Source organism: Dipodomys merriami, unplaced genomic scaffold (genome assembly GCF_024711535.1).
Source record: "Dipodomys merriami isolate MVZ:Mamm:240054 unplaced genomic scaffold, mDipMer1.0.p SCAF_31, whole genome shotgun sequence".
Lineage (NCBI taxonomy): Eukaryota > Metazoa > Chordata > Mammalia > Rodentia > Heteromyidae > Dipodomys > Dipodomys merriami.
The window spans coordinates 16,580,953-16,597,756 of record NW_027204604.1 but is presented as its reverse complement, the minus strand read 5'-3'; the positions used below and the strand labels follow the sequence as shown (position 1 = coordinate 16,597,756).

General features: G+C 40.0%; 2 protein-coding genes across 2 annotated transcripts in view; one reads left to right on the top strand and one right to left on the bottom strand.

Moving 5' to 3' along the window:
* Nucleotides 1-15,901, top strand: part of LOC138841217 (complement factor H-like) — a 47,032-nt gene extending 31,131 nt beyond the window's left edge. The window contains exons 11-22 of the mRNA XM_070041893.1: nt 1,058-1,234; nt 2,059-2,235; nt 2,981-3,163; nt 3,490-3,675; nt 6,773-6,943; nt 8,496-8,678; nt 8,936-9,145; nt 9,963-10,136; nt 10,861-11,037; nt 12,249-12,425; nt 14,387-14,569; nt 14,984-15,901. Of these exons, the coding sequence (XP_069897994.1) occupies nt 1,058-1,234; nt 2,059-2,235; nt 2,981-3,163; nt 3,490-3,675; nt 6,773-6,943; nt 8,496-8,678; nt 8,936-9,145; nt 9,963-10,136; nt 10,861-11,037; nt 12,249-12,425; nt 14,387-14,569; nt 14,984-15,189 (2,204 nt within the window). The 3' untranslated portion in view covers nt 15,190-15,901. The remainder of the gene's footprint in view (nt 1-1,057; nt 1,235-2,058; nt 2,236-2,980; nt 3,164-3,489; nt 3,676-6,772; nt 6,944-8,495; nt 8,679-8,935; nt 9,146-9,962; nt 10,137-10,860; nt 11,038-12,248; nt 12,426-14,386; nt 14,570-14,983) is intronic.
* F13b (coagulation factor XIII B chain) overlaps nt 13,965-16,804 on the bottom strand; it is a 53,919-nt gene continuing 51,079 nt past the window's right edge. The window contains exon 26 of the mRNA XM_070041894.1: nt 13,965-14,057. Coding sequence (XP_069897995.1) covers nt 14,048-14,057 — 10 coding nt within the window. The 3' untranslated portion in view covers nt 13,965-14,047. The remainder of the gene's footprint in view (nt 14,058-16,804) is intronic.

Below are 16,804 nucleotides of genomic sequence, written 5' to 3'. Positions count from 1 at the left end.
ACCTCGCCGTGGCCTGGATGTCCACGTGTTTGTAAAAGTTGTCTTCTTGGTTAAGATATTGGTATATAGTTCCAGAGTAATTTAACTTCTGTAATTTACATATTGGATGCCATAAAGTCAATCTACTTTGGCCCTCTTAGAAAACCTACATCAACCTCTAGTTGGAATTGAACGGCACCTACTTTTTGCTGTGTTAAAATGTTTTCTGCAATCCTATCTAGAAGTGAATGAAGGCTTTTGTAAGACAGATCTGCTCAGTTTATATTATTTGTCAGAACACCAGTCAGTGCTGTTTTTAAAGTGCTGTTTAACACACGTGGGATGAAGTGGCTAATTAAGCTATCCATTCCTGGTGTCTTGCTGTCTCTGTTTCTTCCTTTACATTCAATGCTTATTGCATTTTCTCTACAGAGAAAAGATGATAAAAAATGGTCCTCATTCAGAACTTATTTTGTACCAAATTACAATCAATAATCCATCAGGAGACTTTTTTATTGTCAATGAAATCTGTCTTACATAATAAATGCATTGATTTTTTTTAAAAACTCAATTAACCAACATGTTTCTTTATGTCACAACAGGTAAAGTCTGCTACATTAATAACACAAAATACTGTTATAGCTGCATAAAAATGTGACATTCATTCATATTGGCCTACTTATTTAATTCTGCTTACTTTAATCCTAGTATGGAATAAATGCATGAATATGACTAAATTGAGAATAACATCAAATGTTTTCCAAGAGTTTGGGTGATATGAAAAATGTTATGTATGAATGTTTTTCATTTCTAGCATTTCATTGTCATTGATAATTAATATAAAATATTGGTAATTAATATATAATTTATGTTACATACAGTATATATAACAATTTTATACTCTATATAATAGCTGTATAATAACTCTATAGTAACAGATACTGTCCTTATTTTGTACAGTACTAGTTTGTTAGCATATGCTAATCAATAAGGTCTGTTCTGTTCTTACTCTGAAAATTACTCTGGCCAACCTTCAAAGTCCATCAGGAATGAAATTCTCAATTTTGTTGTATGTTAGAATCTTGTGATAAGCCAGTATTCGAGCATGCCAGCTCCAAAAATAACGCTTCGTGGTTTAAACTCAATGACAAATTGGACTATGAATGTCATGTTGGATATGAAAATAAACATAAAAAAGTCAAAGGTTCCATAGTATGTAAACATGACGGATGGTCGGATACACCTTCTTGCTTTGGTAAGTGCTCTTTGTGTTTTCGGGAATTTTTTTTCCCCTAAAGATTAAAAAAAAAATAGATGTTTATGTGTTCTAGTTTGAGCATTAAAAAAAATGTCTGGATATATTTGTAAATAATAATAAATTCAAGGCCTTTCTTTTCTGATTGAGTGTAGGCTGTGATTTAACATTTGAATGATGTCTTGAAGGCCAAAGATACTAATGTGCTGCCGAAAGAATTTATTAGCCAAGCATGATGGTGCACAGCTCTGGTCTCAGCACTCAGGAGGCTAGGCTAGGATTGTGACTTTGAGGCCAGCCTGGCTATAGAGCGAGATGCTGTCAAAAAACAAACAAGCAAACAAGCCAATGCAGTAAATGGGTCTCTATGGACCACGGGCAACACATAATTCTGGTTGGAGAGTAATTGCTTTTGTTATTCTGAAAGTAGATAGGCTTTTAAGCGATTGGAAACTGGAAAGTCATCGCCGAGCTCTGGATGCTGTTTCTGCTTTACATCTTTCCCCTTGAGAGTTAAATTCTACAGGTCCCAGCGCAACTGTTCACTTTCTAACATTGGTGACTTGTATAAAATAAAAAGCAGTTGAACTGGCAGATTGCCGGTCAGGACAGCTGAGTCAGGGCTTCTTTCTTCTCCTCCTGAGTGAAAGGTAGATTTAGGGGTCTGGGAAACCCAAGGTGGATCATTCTGCAAGGGAATGTTTAGGCTTGTCCACTGAGCACCTCCCTCCTTGGTTCATGACAAATATGAAATTCACTTGGGCAATGATTAATTCTGTATTCTTACTAAATCATTTTCCTTTTTATTCTTGCTTTACAAAAAGAAAGAGAATGCAAGATTCCCAAAATGGAAAAATACTTAATAGCTAATCCCAGGAAAGAAAAATATAAGGTTGGAGATGTGTTGAACTTCTCCTGCCGGCCAGGACGTACAAGAGTTGGGCCGGATTCGGTGCAGTGCTACCACTTCGGGTGGTCTCCACAGGTCCCAGTGTGCAAAGGTGAGTGCGACAGGAGGGCTCAGGTTCTGAGCAGCAGCCTCTTCTCTGCTCTCTGAGATCCCCTGTCCTCTCCTGCATGTGCGCCACCTCGTGCCTTCTGAGAACATACCGGAAGGACTCTGGTATTCATGTAGTAAGTGAATCACCAGGTGTTTCTGCAAATACACATTGACACATGCGCACAAGGGAGCTAGGTAGAGAGGTTGCTTTTGTGTCTTTTCGGGGTGCCACACTCCCACTATTAATAGGGAAGAATTCGTACAGCTCGTACCTCATCCCAGGCTTTACTGAGCCTGCCTAAAAAACTGACTTAGTTCAGCAGTGTGTATTAGTGAACCAAAGTAAAATGTATTCATCTGTGATGATACTCTTTCAAAAGAGCATTTGTAAAATATGACCTTAGAGTATAAAAATTAATATATTTACTTGTGTGTGTGTGTTTGCTGACGGGTTTTCATGCATCCTGAAAGTATCTAGATTATTCAGCATACCTAAAGCCTCGAATATATTTCTAATGCTATTTCAAAAGAAATAATATGAATCAATTACAGATACATATCAAATACAAATAATATGATTCAGTATTTGATTCCAACACAAATGCAATGCAAATATTCCTTTTAACAAAGCAGGCTGTAATAAATTAAGCGACTAATAGATTCTGAAGAGAAAACAGTTTCATTGCGCTGTGTTTTAAAGTTGTAAACTGAAGGATGTAGACATAACTGACTCAGTGCTTCTGTAGAAACCGTCCAGCCCTGTGGTCCCCCACCTGAACTGCTCCACGGGGAAGTGAAAGGACCCCTTAAAGAACAATATGCACACGACGATGTGGTGGAGTACAACTGCACCTCTAGATTTCTCATGAAAGGACCAGAGAAGATTCAATGTGTTGATGGAAAATGGACAACCTTGCCAGTATGCATCGGTAATAATTTTTTAAAAACTATTATTTTTTCTGGGCACCTGTCATTGTAACTACTCAGGAGGCTGAGCTCTGAGGATCCCAGTTAAAGCCGGCCCTCGAAAATCAATCTTAACGACTTTTCTTTCCCATTCACCAGCAAAAAGCCTGAAGGTGGAGGTGTGGCTCAAGCAGAAGCGTGCCATCCTTGAGTGAAAAAGCCAAGTGGGAGCATGCGGCCCTGAGTTCGAGCCCTAGTAAAAGCCTGTAAAAACAAATCAATAGATAATGTAAACAAGTTTATATCCACTTAGCACAGACATGACATCTTCATCATGAAATGTTCACAGAGGAGCACAGGACGTGTGGAGACATTCCCCAGCTGGACCATGGCTATGCCCAGTCCTGGGAGCCCGGTGCTCCGCTTCGCCACGGGGACACGGTGGAGTTCCAGTGCTCAGAAGCCTTCACCATGGTTGGGCCCAAGTCAATCACGTGCGTGAGTGGAGCGTGGACCCAGCTTCCCCAGTGTGTCGGTGAGAAGACCCTCTTCCACCCCAGCCCTTACCGAAGCTGAACTCTGTCTTTTTTGTCTTATTTTCTTTTTGTTGGTTGTGGGGCTTGAACTCTGGGCCTGGGCGCTGTCCCTCAGCTCTTCAGCTCAAGGCTAGTGCTCTACCACTTGAGTCACAGCGCCACTTCCAGCTTTTTGTCTGCTTATGTGGTGCTGAGGAATCGAACCCAGGGCCTCATGCATGCAAGGCAAGCACTCTACTACTGAGCCACCTTCCCGGCCCTGAACTCTGTCTTTATAGTCTTTATAGTACTGGTATTCTTGAAAATATTTTTTTTCTTATCATTCAATGTATCAGCAGAAGAAAATCTAGAACAACTCTCAGTATAGAATGTTGTATTTCTGCCCGTGATATTCCTATTGTGTACTCATACAAGTATCAAGTTGGATTGAGGTTATAAATTGTGATAGGATTAAACTATGAGTCCCAGTTACCAAGAAACTGTGTATTTTTTCCACCTAAACATCTTTGCTGTTTTCAGGCCTTGGAAAGCCAAAGGACACTGACAAAATGCTCTCTCCTAGGAATCATTCTTCTCTAGAAACTTCTTTACATTTTTTAAATCATCTTTAAGTAGTTGTACAAAGGAGGCGCCGCATAGCAAAGTGGTTTGTGACTTCGATGCCTCTTGGTCAGTGGCATTACTTCCACATTCTCTTCAACCCGCCCTGCATTCTCTCCCCGGACTCCCCCCTTAATTTGTCTACCCCTCTCCTCTAGCCCCACCTCCTCTTGGATGGACCTATTTTCTGATGTTGATTTTGTTAGCTATTGACCTAGTCTTTCTAAAAAGGTTATACTCTCTGAACGCTCTGTAGAGTCTGTTACACTTTCGTTCATTCATTTGTCATCACTTGCATACCGCTCACCTGTTTACTTACGACTGTATAGAGATGTTCTATTAACCACAAAGGAGGGAAACCACGCACTCTCTGTCCTCTGGGTCTCACAGCTTCTAACAAGGATACCTGATCAGATTCTTTCAGACATAGCGAAAGATGGGCCCAACAATATCGTATTCTGCCAGACCTATACCTCAGGAAGTCTGGGCTGGAAACAAATCTTAGGAGGGACTTCTCTCAGCTCATCTCATTGATTCAGTATGCGTGGGAAGGATGGAAGCTAGCATTTGCTTTTCCCTTGGCCTGAGTTATTCCCAGACTACTCTGGGTCCTTCCTCCAGACTGTCTTCATTCACTGGATTTCTAGACATTAATCCCAGAAACAAGATCTCAGATCTTGAGGATGAAGAGAAGCCCGCTTTGTGGGGGATGTCTGGTTGATACACGGTAGACATTCAAAGAGTCTGTCAAGTGAATTTTAAAATACTTTTTTTTAATCAACCCTTATCTTACTTCCTTTGGCTAAACATATTTTTTGGTATCAAAAGTACTGCCTTCAGTCTTTTACAACCTAAGCCCGTCATTTGCGTTTTCTTTTTCAACCAATAAGTTCAGCTCATTTCATATGGGCTACCACTCCAAGCTCAACTCAGAGGTGAAACCCTTCCCTCTTCGTCCTGTCTTCTAACACAACTGTACTTCCACGGTCATTTCTTCTTCTCTCAGAATTGCCCTTCCTCTGGTGAGTTTCCTGTCTGTGTTCAGTGTCATATCGCTGGTCTCCTCTAGTTTTCCTCCTATCCACACTTGGTATTTTCCTCTAGCTTCTTCACACTTTCAGTATGGTTTTTACACCTAATTAACAATGAAATACCACCACCAATGCCCTTGACCCCAGCTCTCCCTCCAGTCCCTGCCTCTTGTAAACTGTCCAGTTTTGTCTTACTCAAAAACTGGACCCGTCCTAAGTAGGAGACAGATTTTCAAGTTTCTATTGTGCTTTGAATTTGCCTATTTCATTTTTCCCCTGAGATTGGTTCACAATACCATTACTATGCTTTGTTAGGTTGCTTACATTTTGTTGCTCTCTTCATTTTCATGAGATTCAAATTTTCAAATTATTAACAACAAATACTTTAAGAGATCTACACTGACATTTCCTTAGGTTCAGACAGAATTCTCACATTCACCAAGTAATTGAAGTATATGGAACATTTAAGGCTTCTATGGTCTATATTTAACTCATAAAAGAAATAGAATTACTTTATTACTATGACAGGATAACATTATTGGATTATAGGATGATCTGATATATGAAATAACTTCTTACAACTTCAGCCAAGAGTTTAAAGAGAAAATATCATGATTCTAAAAATCCAATTTCCTGCTGGATGCTGGTGCTTCATACCTGTAATCCTAGCTACTCTGGAGGCTGGTTCCTCAAGATCAGAGTTCAAAGCCAACCTGGGCAGAAAAACATGGGCTTCTTAACTCCAGTTACCCAATAGAAAGCCAGAAGTAGAGCAGTAGCAAAAACAGCCAAGTAAGAGCTAGAGGCCCCACATTTAAGTCCTAGAACACAAAGAACCTGATTTCTTATTCTAAGTCTCAGTCCCTAGTGTGTGTACTCTATCTCCCTCTCTCTCCCCTCTCTCCTCTCTCTCCCTCTCTGCCTCTCTCTCTGTCTCTCTGTCTTTCTGTCTCTCTCTCTCCTTCCTTTTCCCCTTTCCCCTCTCTATCTCTCTGATAGACATATAAAAATTCTGTTCAAATATTCATAGACCATATCTTAGCTGTAGTTTTCCTATCACATGACTTTTCCTTAAAAGATACATTCTATTCTCAGAAATAATGGCTTTATTATGTATATGCCTACTTCATAATTCTGGATTCAGGTAACAGTGGTAATTATAATCCAATGACTGCAAACAGTTTCAGAGATTTTTTTTTAAAGTGCAATAAACTGAGTCACGTGGTACTGTGCAGAGCACTTGAGAAAGCAAACATCTATGTTCTTCCAGCATAAAACGTCTTCGCGTCAGATATGGTCCCTGACAGGCCACCGAATGCCTTGCCATCAGGAGCATTTGGTTGGTAGATCATGGAAAGGCATCAATCACCGTTTCATTAGACATGAGCGCCATGACTCCAGTTTGTGTACTAGTAGGCTGGTTTCTGTAACTGGAGTTTTCACGGAAATACTTTCATTATTACAGCGACAGACCAACTTGAGATGTGTAGACCACCCAGGATTAATACACACGAGGCAAGTCAGTCAGAAAATCGGGAGTATCCTCATGACTACGTCCTAAGTTACAGATGCCGAGGGAAGCAAGAACGTACAAAGTGCGTGAACGGGAGATGGGACCCTGAACCAACCTGTACCAGTAAGCCCACGCTCACCCTCTCTGAACCACATCACATGGCTCCTCACTTGTAAAAGCACTGTAAAAAAAAAAAAGTAGCTATTTATTAATAGAGATACTTTCTAAACTCAAAGATACCTTAGAAACGAATCATTTTCTGAACACTCATTGCATCCTATTTTTTAGGTACTTGTAGTACAAAAGTACAAACATAGGGACTGTAAATCCACATCTGGACACATGCTCATCATTATAAAGTCCTGATGTTTCAGATTCCTTTATTATACACATGTGCTTATGTATATATGGATGTATCATATATATATATATATATAAAATGATCCATCTTTGTAGTCATCTATCTGTTTCTTGACAAGCTGCAATCTGGAGGCATAATATTCCAGCGCCCAATTCCAGCTGGCTAGCAAAGAGCTCATCCCAGTCTGTATGCATTTTGTGTTTGTTTTATGCTTCCTAATTTGGTATGGTTTACCTCATTGGCCTCCATGTTTAAGTCCAGCTCTGAGTATCCAGAATACACTGACATGTCATTCCCAAGTCGAGTCTATTACACATATTTCACCACCCCAGTATTCAGCAAAGCAGAAAATATTATTGATAAAATATAGATTATATTGCCTTAAGTGGACATTTAAAAATTGAAATGATTAACAACTGATCAAATGTATTTGGTCAAATACCTCCCTGAATTGATAATACAATACTAAACAATTGGGAAGACGTACAGTACTTGGCAGGAAGCTTTTAATGCAGTGAGGTATACAGTGCAGGAAAAACAAATCAACAGAGGAATCACAATGGAGTTTATATGATCCAGATGCACGAAGAAGTCTCCCCTCAGCCAAACAAGACACAAATTATCCGGACACTACGAACCTCCACAGAACATCCACAGTGACTCGGGTCTGCACAGAATCAGATGTGCGATTACGAAAGGGCCTCTACCCCTCTGCTGTGTAACCATGCTCCGTTGTACAGTATTAGCTTGGGTGCATACCATTTGTACGTTCCTAAAAAAGCAAGCATGTTAATAAATGGTAGGGACAGGCGACTCTTCATCAACAACACAATCTACATTGCCTGTGGGCAATGTTGACCAAGAGTCAATAACAAATTCATTATCAAATACATTTTTTTCCTTTTGCTAATTAGCTTTGACTGGTACAATTATCTCAATCCGATCCTGATATATTTGATCACAGATAACTGCAAAAAGACCTGGATATACCTTTTAGTTGATGTTTGTTATTAGAATGGTAAATTAAGTTAAAATATCATAAAGGCTAGGAATAACTAAAAATAAGTCTTATTATAAATTATTAAAGACAAAGCAAGAATAAATGGCAAAAAGATAAACCAGTGAAAATGGCCAGGGAGAAAAGAATAGATCATATTAAACTGCTATGCAAGGTAAAAAGTAACACAGAAACACAGAACCTTCAATAACCATTGAGGATTGATTGTTACCCAATTCTCCATCTTGAAAAGTATTCTTCATCTTTTATTAAACTATGGCTTCTGAATCAAGAACGTTGATGTTTATATTTTCTAGAGATAGAACGAGGCTGGTGCCCCCCTCCCCCACAGATTCCCAACGCCCAACCTATGGAAACCACCGTGAAGTATCAAGATGGAGAAAAGCTGTCTGTTCTTTGCCTGGAAAATTACTTCAGCCAGCAGGGAGGGGAAATGCTGTGCCAAGACGGGAGGTGGCAGGCCCTGCCACGCTGTGTGGGTGAGTCCCAGAGCACCTGGCCTTAAACTATACCCGAGCATCTAGACCCACGAATCCATCACCACCATCATCACCATCATCATTTCTGTGATGAGGTAGAAAAGTCAGATTCAATTTGGGACTTGATGCTTTTTTTCAAAGATGATGATCATACAGATATTATCATGACATCACCCCAGCAGTATTTTACTTCATTTTTCCATTTGCAACATATTCTTTTTAGTTGACGATTTGTTTTTTTCCTACTCTCTGTATAGAGAAAATTGGATGTTTTCAGCCACCCAGCATCGACTATGGGACTATCCAATCTCCTAGGCTTCTGGAAGAAATGAAGGAAGCAAATGCGCCCAGACCTTACAAACATGGCACCAAATTCAATTACATCTGTGACGATGGCTTCCAACTCTCGGCAGAGGATGGGACCAGGTGTCACCTGGGGAAATGGAGCCCACCGCCTCAGTGTGTGGGTGAGGATGCAGGGCACACAGCAGTGGCCTGGGGACAAATGTGAACATGAATCTCTGATGACAGGCAACAGAGTCATTTAAATGGCTGTAGATAAAAATCATTTCCTTAAAAAAAAAAAAACCCCAGGGCCTCATGCACGCCAGGCAAGCACTCTACCACTAAGCCACATTCCCAGCCCCATGAAAATATTTCCATGTTTTACCCTTAAAATACTTTTTTTTAAGTTTAAAAAAAAAATTTTGTTTTCCAATTTGATGTGGTTATTCGCATTTCCAAGGGCTTTTTTTAAAGTTATTTATTATTATTTTCTGTAAGTAGTTAGTTGCCTCTTAACAAAGTAGTTTGTGAATACAATATATTTCCCATAATTGAGTCAATCCTAATTCAGTTCGTTCTATTGATTAGTGATAGAACCAGCTTTAAATGAGTGGGGGAAATGCAATAGGTAGCGCATTTGATTGTACCTCTTCACGTGAACCAGTACGTTTGTTCAGCCCTCAGGTTTTGTGATACTTTTTAATGCTTTTCCCCCACAATGTCTCTTCTGGTTTTTTATAACGAGTGATGCTTTTATTAAGCTTGTCAATGCTTTGCCAGGCACTGGCAGCTCACACCTGAAATCCTAGCTACTCAGGACGCTGAGATCTGAAGATCACAGTTCAGAACCAGTCCAGACAGAAAAGCTTGTAAGACTCTGACCTCTGCAATGTCTCCTCAGCTGTTTTAGGAATTCCCACAACTACTAAGTAGGACCCTGGCAGGTTGAATTGGTGTGTGACTTACTGAAACACACGTTCATTTTGCTGTCATTTTTAGGACTCCCTTGTGTGTCTCCACCTTCGATTGAGAATGGTGTTGTGTCTCACCATGCAGACAGTTACCAATACCAAGAAGAAGTCAGCTACAACTGCTCTGAAGGCTTTGGATTTGATGGACCTTCGTTTATTAAATGTATAGGAGGAAAATGGTCTACCCCACCCAGATGCATAAGTACAGTGCATTTCAGTATTTTCTCCATGTTAGATAGCCCAGAGGGCTGTCTATATGATGTCTGTAAGAAAGTAGCTGTGATTCTAGAATGTCTTAACCTTTCTCTTGAAGGCCCTGGATTTTGGCAGAGAATTTGCTCTAGATTAATTACTAATTGTATGAGATACGTTTACTATTTGACATTATGAGCAAAAATAGTTCATTTCCACATCATGTGGTGTGAACATTCAACATCTCCTGGAATAGATCCTTGACTTCTTGTCTCCCCTGCTCTAGCATGTCTTGCCTAACTCACCAATCTCATTGTTCAATCTGCAAATAGTTGATTAGCGATCTCTCTACTAATACACATCTCCTAAGAATTTAAAGCAGTCATTACAAGAAAAACTTACATGAACAAAACAAAAACTGTAGACACATAATCTTGGTGTCATGTATGGACGGGAAATAATTTAAGTGTAAAAGTGTGATGTCAAACACCCGAACAACTACGAATTCTTCAGACATCCAATATCATTCTCTACTTACACGTTCAATAATTGAGGACAATTCAATATAAGGAAGGTAAAACTGGGAGCGTATTCTGCTAAGCTGTAAGAAATCTACTGTATAGGATTCATCAGTTCTACAAGTAGATATACAAGTTCTGCATATTATTTTAAAATATAAGCATTAGATATTGTGTCTTTTAAAGTTACTGAAACATAACATCTTTTTCCTCTAGGAACAGACTGTTTTGACGTACCCAGAGTCGATGTTGCCAAACTCATAGGACAGAAGAAGGCCGTATACAAGTCAGGGGAACAACTGACTTATGAGTGCCCACCATTCTACCAGTTGAATGGATCCAATACTGTGACGTGTGTAAATGGCAAGTGGATTGGAATGCCAACATGCAAAGGTATTTTGTTAGACCTTTCACAGCTGGGCTCCAGTGCCACATTCTTGTAATCCTAGCTGCTCAGGAGGTTTAGAGCTGAGGATCACGGCTCAAAGCCAGTACAGATAGCAAAGTCTGTGAGACTTTTAATCTCCTATTGACCATCAAAAAGCTGGAAATGGAGCTGTAGCTCAAATGGTGGAGCACCAGCCTTGAACAAAAAAGCTTACAGACAGCACCTAGGCCCTGAGTTCAAGCCTCAGAACTGGCAAAAAAAAAAAAAAAAAAAAAAAAAGCTCACTTATTAAAGTGATCTAGGGAATGGGTATTTCCTAGATCACTTTAAAAAATCATTAAAAATGGGTGTAGACTAATTTTTAGGCCAAAACAAAGGTTTGCATTTGAAATAAGAAGGGAATTGAATATGTAATGGTTAGTCTCATAGCACAATAGTTCTCCAAATGTGGTCCCTGAACAGCATCATCGACAGCTTTACATTTGTTGATTAAAATTCCTAAGCTCATTTTAGACCTACAGAATAAGAATAATCTAGAAGTGGGATCTTAAAACCATTTTATCAAGTGCCCAAAGGGGACTTTATGCACATATCATTTTGGAAAAGTTTGCTATTGACTCATTATCAACAATATACCGAAAACTCTAAAGAAGTCTACATTGTGCATTCTAGTCTCTTAAACGATTCTAAATAAATTATTAAAGACTTGTTTTTAACAGTTATGATTTGTTTTTCCGGGATTTTTCTTGTGTGTCCAATTAGAATTTTTTGCATCATCCTCTGCACCTTTTGTGAACTTGTATTCTTTGAACAGTATTCTTAATTCTTGAATTACTCCCCAAATAAATACTTCTTTGTGTTTATTTGAAAGGGATAAAATTACAATTGATAATCAAGGTGGTTGAAAATGGAAGAATGAGACCATAGAATCTCCTGGCTCAGGGGGAGAGGAGTTGTTTTCTTTCCATTCATATTGCATTTATAGAAACTGTAATATTAATGTCACTAAACTACAAAGAGAAACATTCAGGAGAGGTTTTATTTAAACTGATATTGAATATGGAAAAAAATCTATCTATGAAAAATGGGAAGGGGATTTAAAGACATGAACCTGAATTTTTATTTCAAGAATAATGTGGTAACTTCCTTGATAACACATGTTAATTTCGTTTAGAAAATACAAAATGAACACCAGGTGGATATACTGTCTTTTTAGATAATTCCTGTGTGAACCCACCCAAAGTGGGAAATGCTACTATGGTGTCCAGACAGATGGACAAATACCCATCTGGTGACAGAGTACGCTATGAATGCAACAAACCTTTTGAACTATTTGGGCAAATGGAAGTCATGTGTATGAACGGAACATGGACAGAACCCCCTCAGTGCAAAGGTAAAGTGCCAGCTTCCCCAGTATGTCTGTCTGTCTGTCTGTCTGTCTGTCAGAAAATATACTGTGGACAAAAGAAAAAGCCAAATGATTCTTGCTGAAAAAACAATAGTATGGCTGAATTCTTTGGTCTTTGAGCAAATGAAGCCTAGAATGGTATAAATATTTTTCAAGAAAGATGCATGCAAATTACAACCAGTGAAAATTCTTCATTTAAAATGTTAAGACATTGTTGCTTCTTGAATAGCATGTGTAAAACCTATGTTGTATAGGCTTGACATCCTATAAGATACCCATTTGAGACTGTAGACTAGGCAGTTGAAAATGGACCATGTAATATGATATAAATTTGTTCATCTTTCATGTATAAATTCTATTTCAAGGTATAAAGTCTACTTCAATGACTGAGATCATTATATCTTGAAACAGAATTGACTGTACTCATACATAAATAAGCCTGGACACTTAGCCATTTGTACTATAATATGGAATGTTCAGAAAAATGGAAAACCAATAATAGAGATCTTGTATTTCTGAAAATTAATTATTGCATAGTATGTCTGGATCTTTTTTCACTTTGATTCTATTTTATTAATTGTTAATGTGGATTTTATTGACAGGAGAAAAACCAACAATGTATTAAAATACATCATCCATTTGCATTTTTAAAAATTAAATGTGCCTAGTATTTTTGTCTGTTTTTACTTTTGATTATAACTATATCTATCTATAATAGAGATAGATAGATAGATAGATAGATAGATAGATAGATAGATAGATAGATAGATAGACTTTTTTTTTTTTTGGTCGGTCGTGAGGCTTGAACTCAAGGCCTGGGCGCTGTCCCTCAGCTCTTCAGCTCAAGACAATGCTCTAATGCTTGAGCCACAGCACCACTTCCGGTTTTCTAGTGGTTTATTGGAGATAGGAGTCTCACGGACTTTGCTGCCCACGCTGGCTTTGAACCATGATCCTCAGATCTCAGCCTCCTGAGTAGCTAGGATTACAGGCATGAGCCACCAGCGCCCGGCTATATCTATTTTTTGGTTGTTGTTGATTAAGTGAATTTTTACATTGATAATAGGTATTTGGGTCTTGTTTATCAGTCCACCTTGCCACTGTGATATTTTGACTGGTAAATTAGGCCATTTACATTTAATGTAATTATTGATGTGCTAAGGCTGTCTGACATTTTATTTTTAAGCAATCTTATTTGGATTTATGTTCGTTGTGTCTTTGACAGCATCCCCAATCTACCCTTTTAAACTTGTTGCTCTAGGCATTACAATACCCATCCCCTATGTAGATTCTCCAAATACACCCCTGTAATGGAGACTGCTGTTTCTATAGCATTATACACTACAATGGAAAACTAGAAAGTTCTACAATTTACCCTCCCCACCTTTTAATTAAAAATGCTTTCAGCATTTCCTCTATGAACAGGGAGTGTCACTATCAAATAATAGAGTTTCGCCTCAAATATCAAACACAGTTGACAAACTCATGGAAGAGATTCTCCTGCTTACCTTCCATCTTATCTCTTCTCTCCCCTGAGTCACTACCTCCTGGTGCCATTTCAGTTCTGTTTGAAGAATCCTTTCTCTTACACTCCAGTGGGAGAAGGTCTACAGGAACCTGGAGGGAAAAAAAAATTAAGGAGGATGGATGGAGGAGGAGAAGAGTCATGTCCATGCGAGTGGACATGACTGAAAGGCGTGTTGTGTCTGCGCGAACAAGAGCCTTTCTTTACTAGGAGTGCGCACAGGCGTGTGTCTGTGCGACTCTCCTGGAGATAAGCGTGGCTTCACCCTCAGGACAGGGGCCCTGCCTGTCGCCTCGGGGCCCACGACCCCAGGGTCACGGTGGGAGCCCGCTCTCCCTGGAGCCCGGGTACCACCTCTGTGGTGCTCGGGCTTGCGCACCGGGGAGGCCTCTCCATAACCGATCCATCCAACGTTCCCTAGACGCCACCGGAAAGTGCAAGGCCCCTCCGCCCATCGACAACGGCGACACCATCTCGTTCCCGCTGCCCGTGTACCCGCCACTCGCCACCGTGGAGTACCAGTGTCAGTCTCTGTACGAGCTCCAGGGAAACAAGAGAGTCACGTGCAGAAACGGGGAGTGGTCGGAGCCGCCCCGCTGTCTGCGTGAGTGACGGTGACACCCCGGGAACCCCCCCCCGGGCGCGGGGGTGCGGGGTCACCCCGGGGGCCCCCCGGGGCGCGGGGGCGCGCGGTCACCCTGGGACACCCCCCGGGGCGCGGGGGCGCGCGGTCACCCCGGGGGGCCCCCCTGGGGCGCGGGGGACGCACGGGGGACTCGAACCCCCGCTCCCGGGGCCTGGCTGTCAAGGCCCCGTGGCAGGGGGTGCGCACCCCTGGGACTGAAACAGCCCCAGGACTGACACAAACAAAGCAAAACAAAAGAAAGGAATGTACCCATTACCTTATGTATGTAACTGTAACCCTCTGTACATCATCTTGACAAGAAAACTAAATTTTTTTTAAAAATGTGACAGTTTCTGGAGAAGAATTGTAATATTTTATGATTTTTTTCTTTAGATCCATGTGTAATATCAGAAGAAATTATGGAAAGACATCACATAATGTTCAAGTGGAGAGAACGGCAAAAGCTTTATTCTAAATCAGGAGAAACAGTTGAATTTGTATGTCAATATAGATTTTATCACTCACCAGAAACACGATTGCGTGTGGAATGTTATGATGGTCATCTGGACTACCCCACTTGCAGAAGAAGGGGTTACTAAAAGGATAACAGTAGCACCCATGGCTCACACCTGTTATCCAACCTACTCAAGAGGCTGAGAGCTTAAGATTGTGGTTCAAAGCCAGCCCAGGCAGGAAAATCTGTGAGATTCATATCTTCAAGTAACCACCAAAATGCTGAAGTGGAGCTGTGACTCAAGTGGTTAAGCACCAGCCTTGAGCAGAAAACTTCAGAGACAGTGCCCAGGCCCTGAGTTCAAGCCCCAGAATTGGCACCAAAAAAAAAATCCTATTATGACTCTAATTAAAACAGGCACCTTTATACAGCAATTGTTATTATCCATTTGGGTCTCAAGTTTTTATTGTTCAGCTCATTTCTGTTCATAAAAATGAATTTGTACTGCTCTGTGGAGATGAATTTGGAATCTGAGACCACCACTGTCACCTTTGAACAAGGACCGCCTTCAAGCCTTATAAACCAAGATGCTACGTGTCCTATTCATAACACAACCGTGGCAAGAAATCACATGTAGATACTTCACTGCTTGCCTTTGCCTGTCATCTCCTCACTCTCTCCATGCTTTCTCCATAGTTTCTGAGGTTCTTGAGACTATGTTCTACAATAAATGGAAGAGCTCTGGTTTCCATCTTCAAAATTATGTATCACTTCACCCACACTTAAAATCTGGACTGTGTCACAAGACTGTACTGCTTTTGTTTGGATTAAAAACAATGTGTTTCACCATGATGAAATGCCTGGTAATTGACTGTCAATTCTGTATGTGCCCCCAGTATGACATACGTCCTGACAGGAAAGATCTAGGTATAGGAATGGTAGACTGATGGCCAAATCACCAGCCCATCTCAGCTCATCCTCCTCCATGGCCAGAAAACAAAACAAAATCTGAATTAGGGCATTTGACTTCAGCGATGAATGAGCGCCTGCCCAGTGGGCGGTGAGCATGATGATGAATTCTCTGAAGCACATAGCACATGAGAAATGATTTGAGGTCTCCATGGCCTTGCAGTAGACAAGATAAAAACGAGCCAGTCTACTCTTCTTAAGTAGCCAAGACTAGAAGGAACACTCAAGACAGACCCACCTGCCCAGAATTAATTAATTTGGTTGGAATCAATTTGCTTGGAAAAATATTCTACTTCTAGCACTGAAAGTCAATGAAACACTCATTAAGTCACATTTCTATATTTTAAAATGTGTAATACGTCAAGCTCAGTGAGAAAGAAATTCATTAAATTTCACTGAAAGGACTGAAATTCTGAGAAAATTAGTAAAGGAAATTAAACTATATTTAGAATGGGTTGTAAGTTCCTTATTGTTTACCCTTTGGATCTTATAATTAGGAATTACTCTTATATAGCCATTCAAGCCATCTCTATAAAGAGCTCCTTGTGGACACTTTTACCAGTTCAGATCAGCAGCAGGACATTAATTTTCTGGATTATCTCAGGGTATTAAGTAAACTGACTATTGAACAAAGTTATACTTCTTTAAGTTTCCTTTCTGAATTTCTCTTAGATTCAAATATTCTTTTAGGGCTTAGTTAGCCACTAAAAGCCAATAGTTTTGTCACACTCAGAATCCTATGATGACTCCACTTTTATAATATGGTTATCATAAGCATACTTGCACATTAA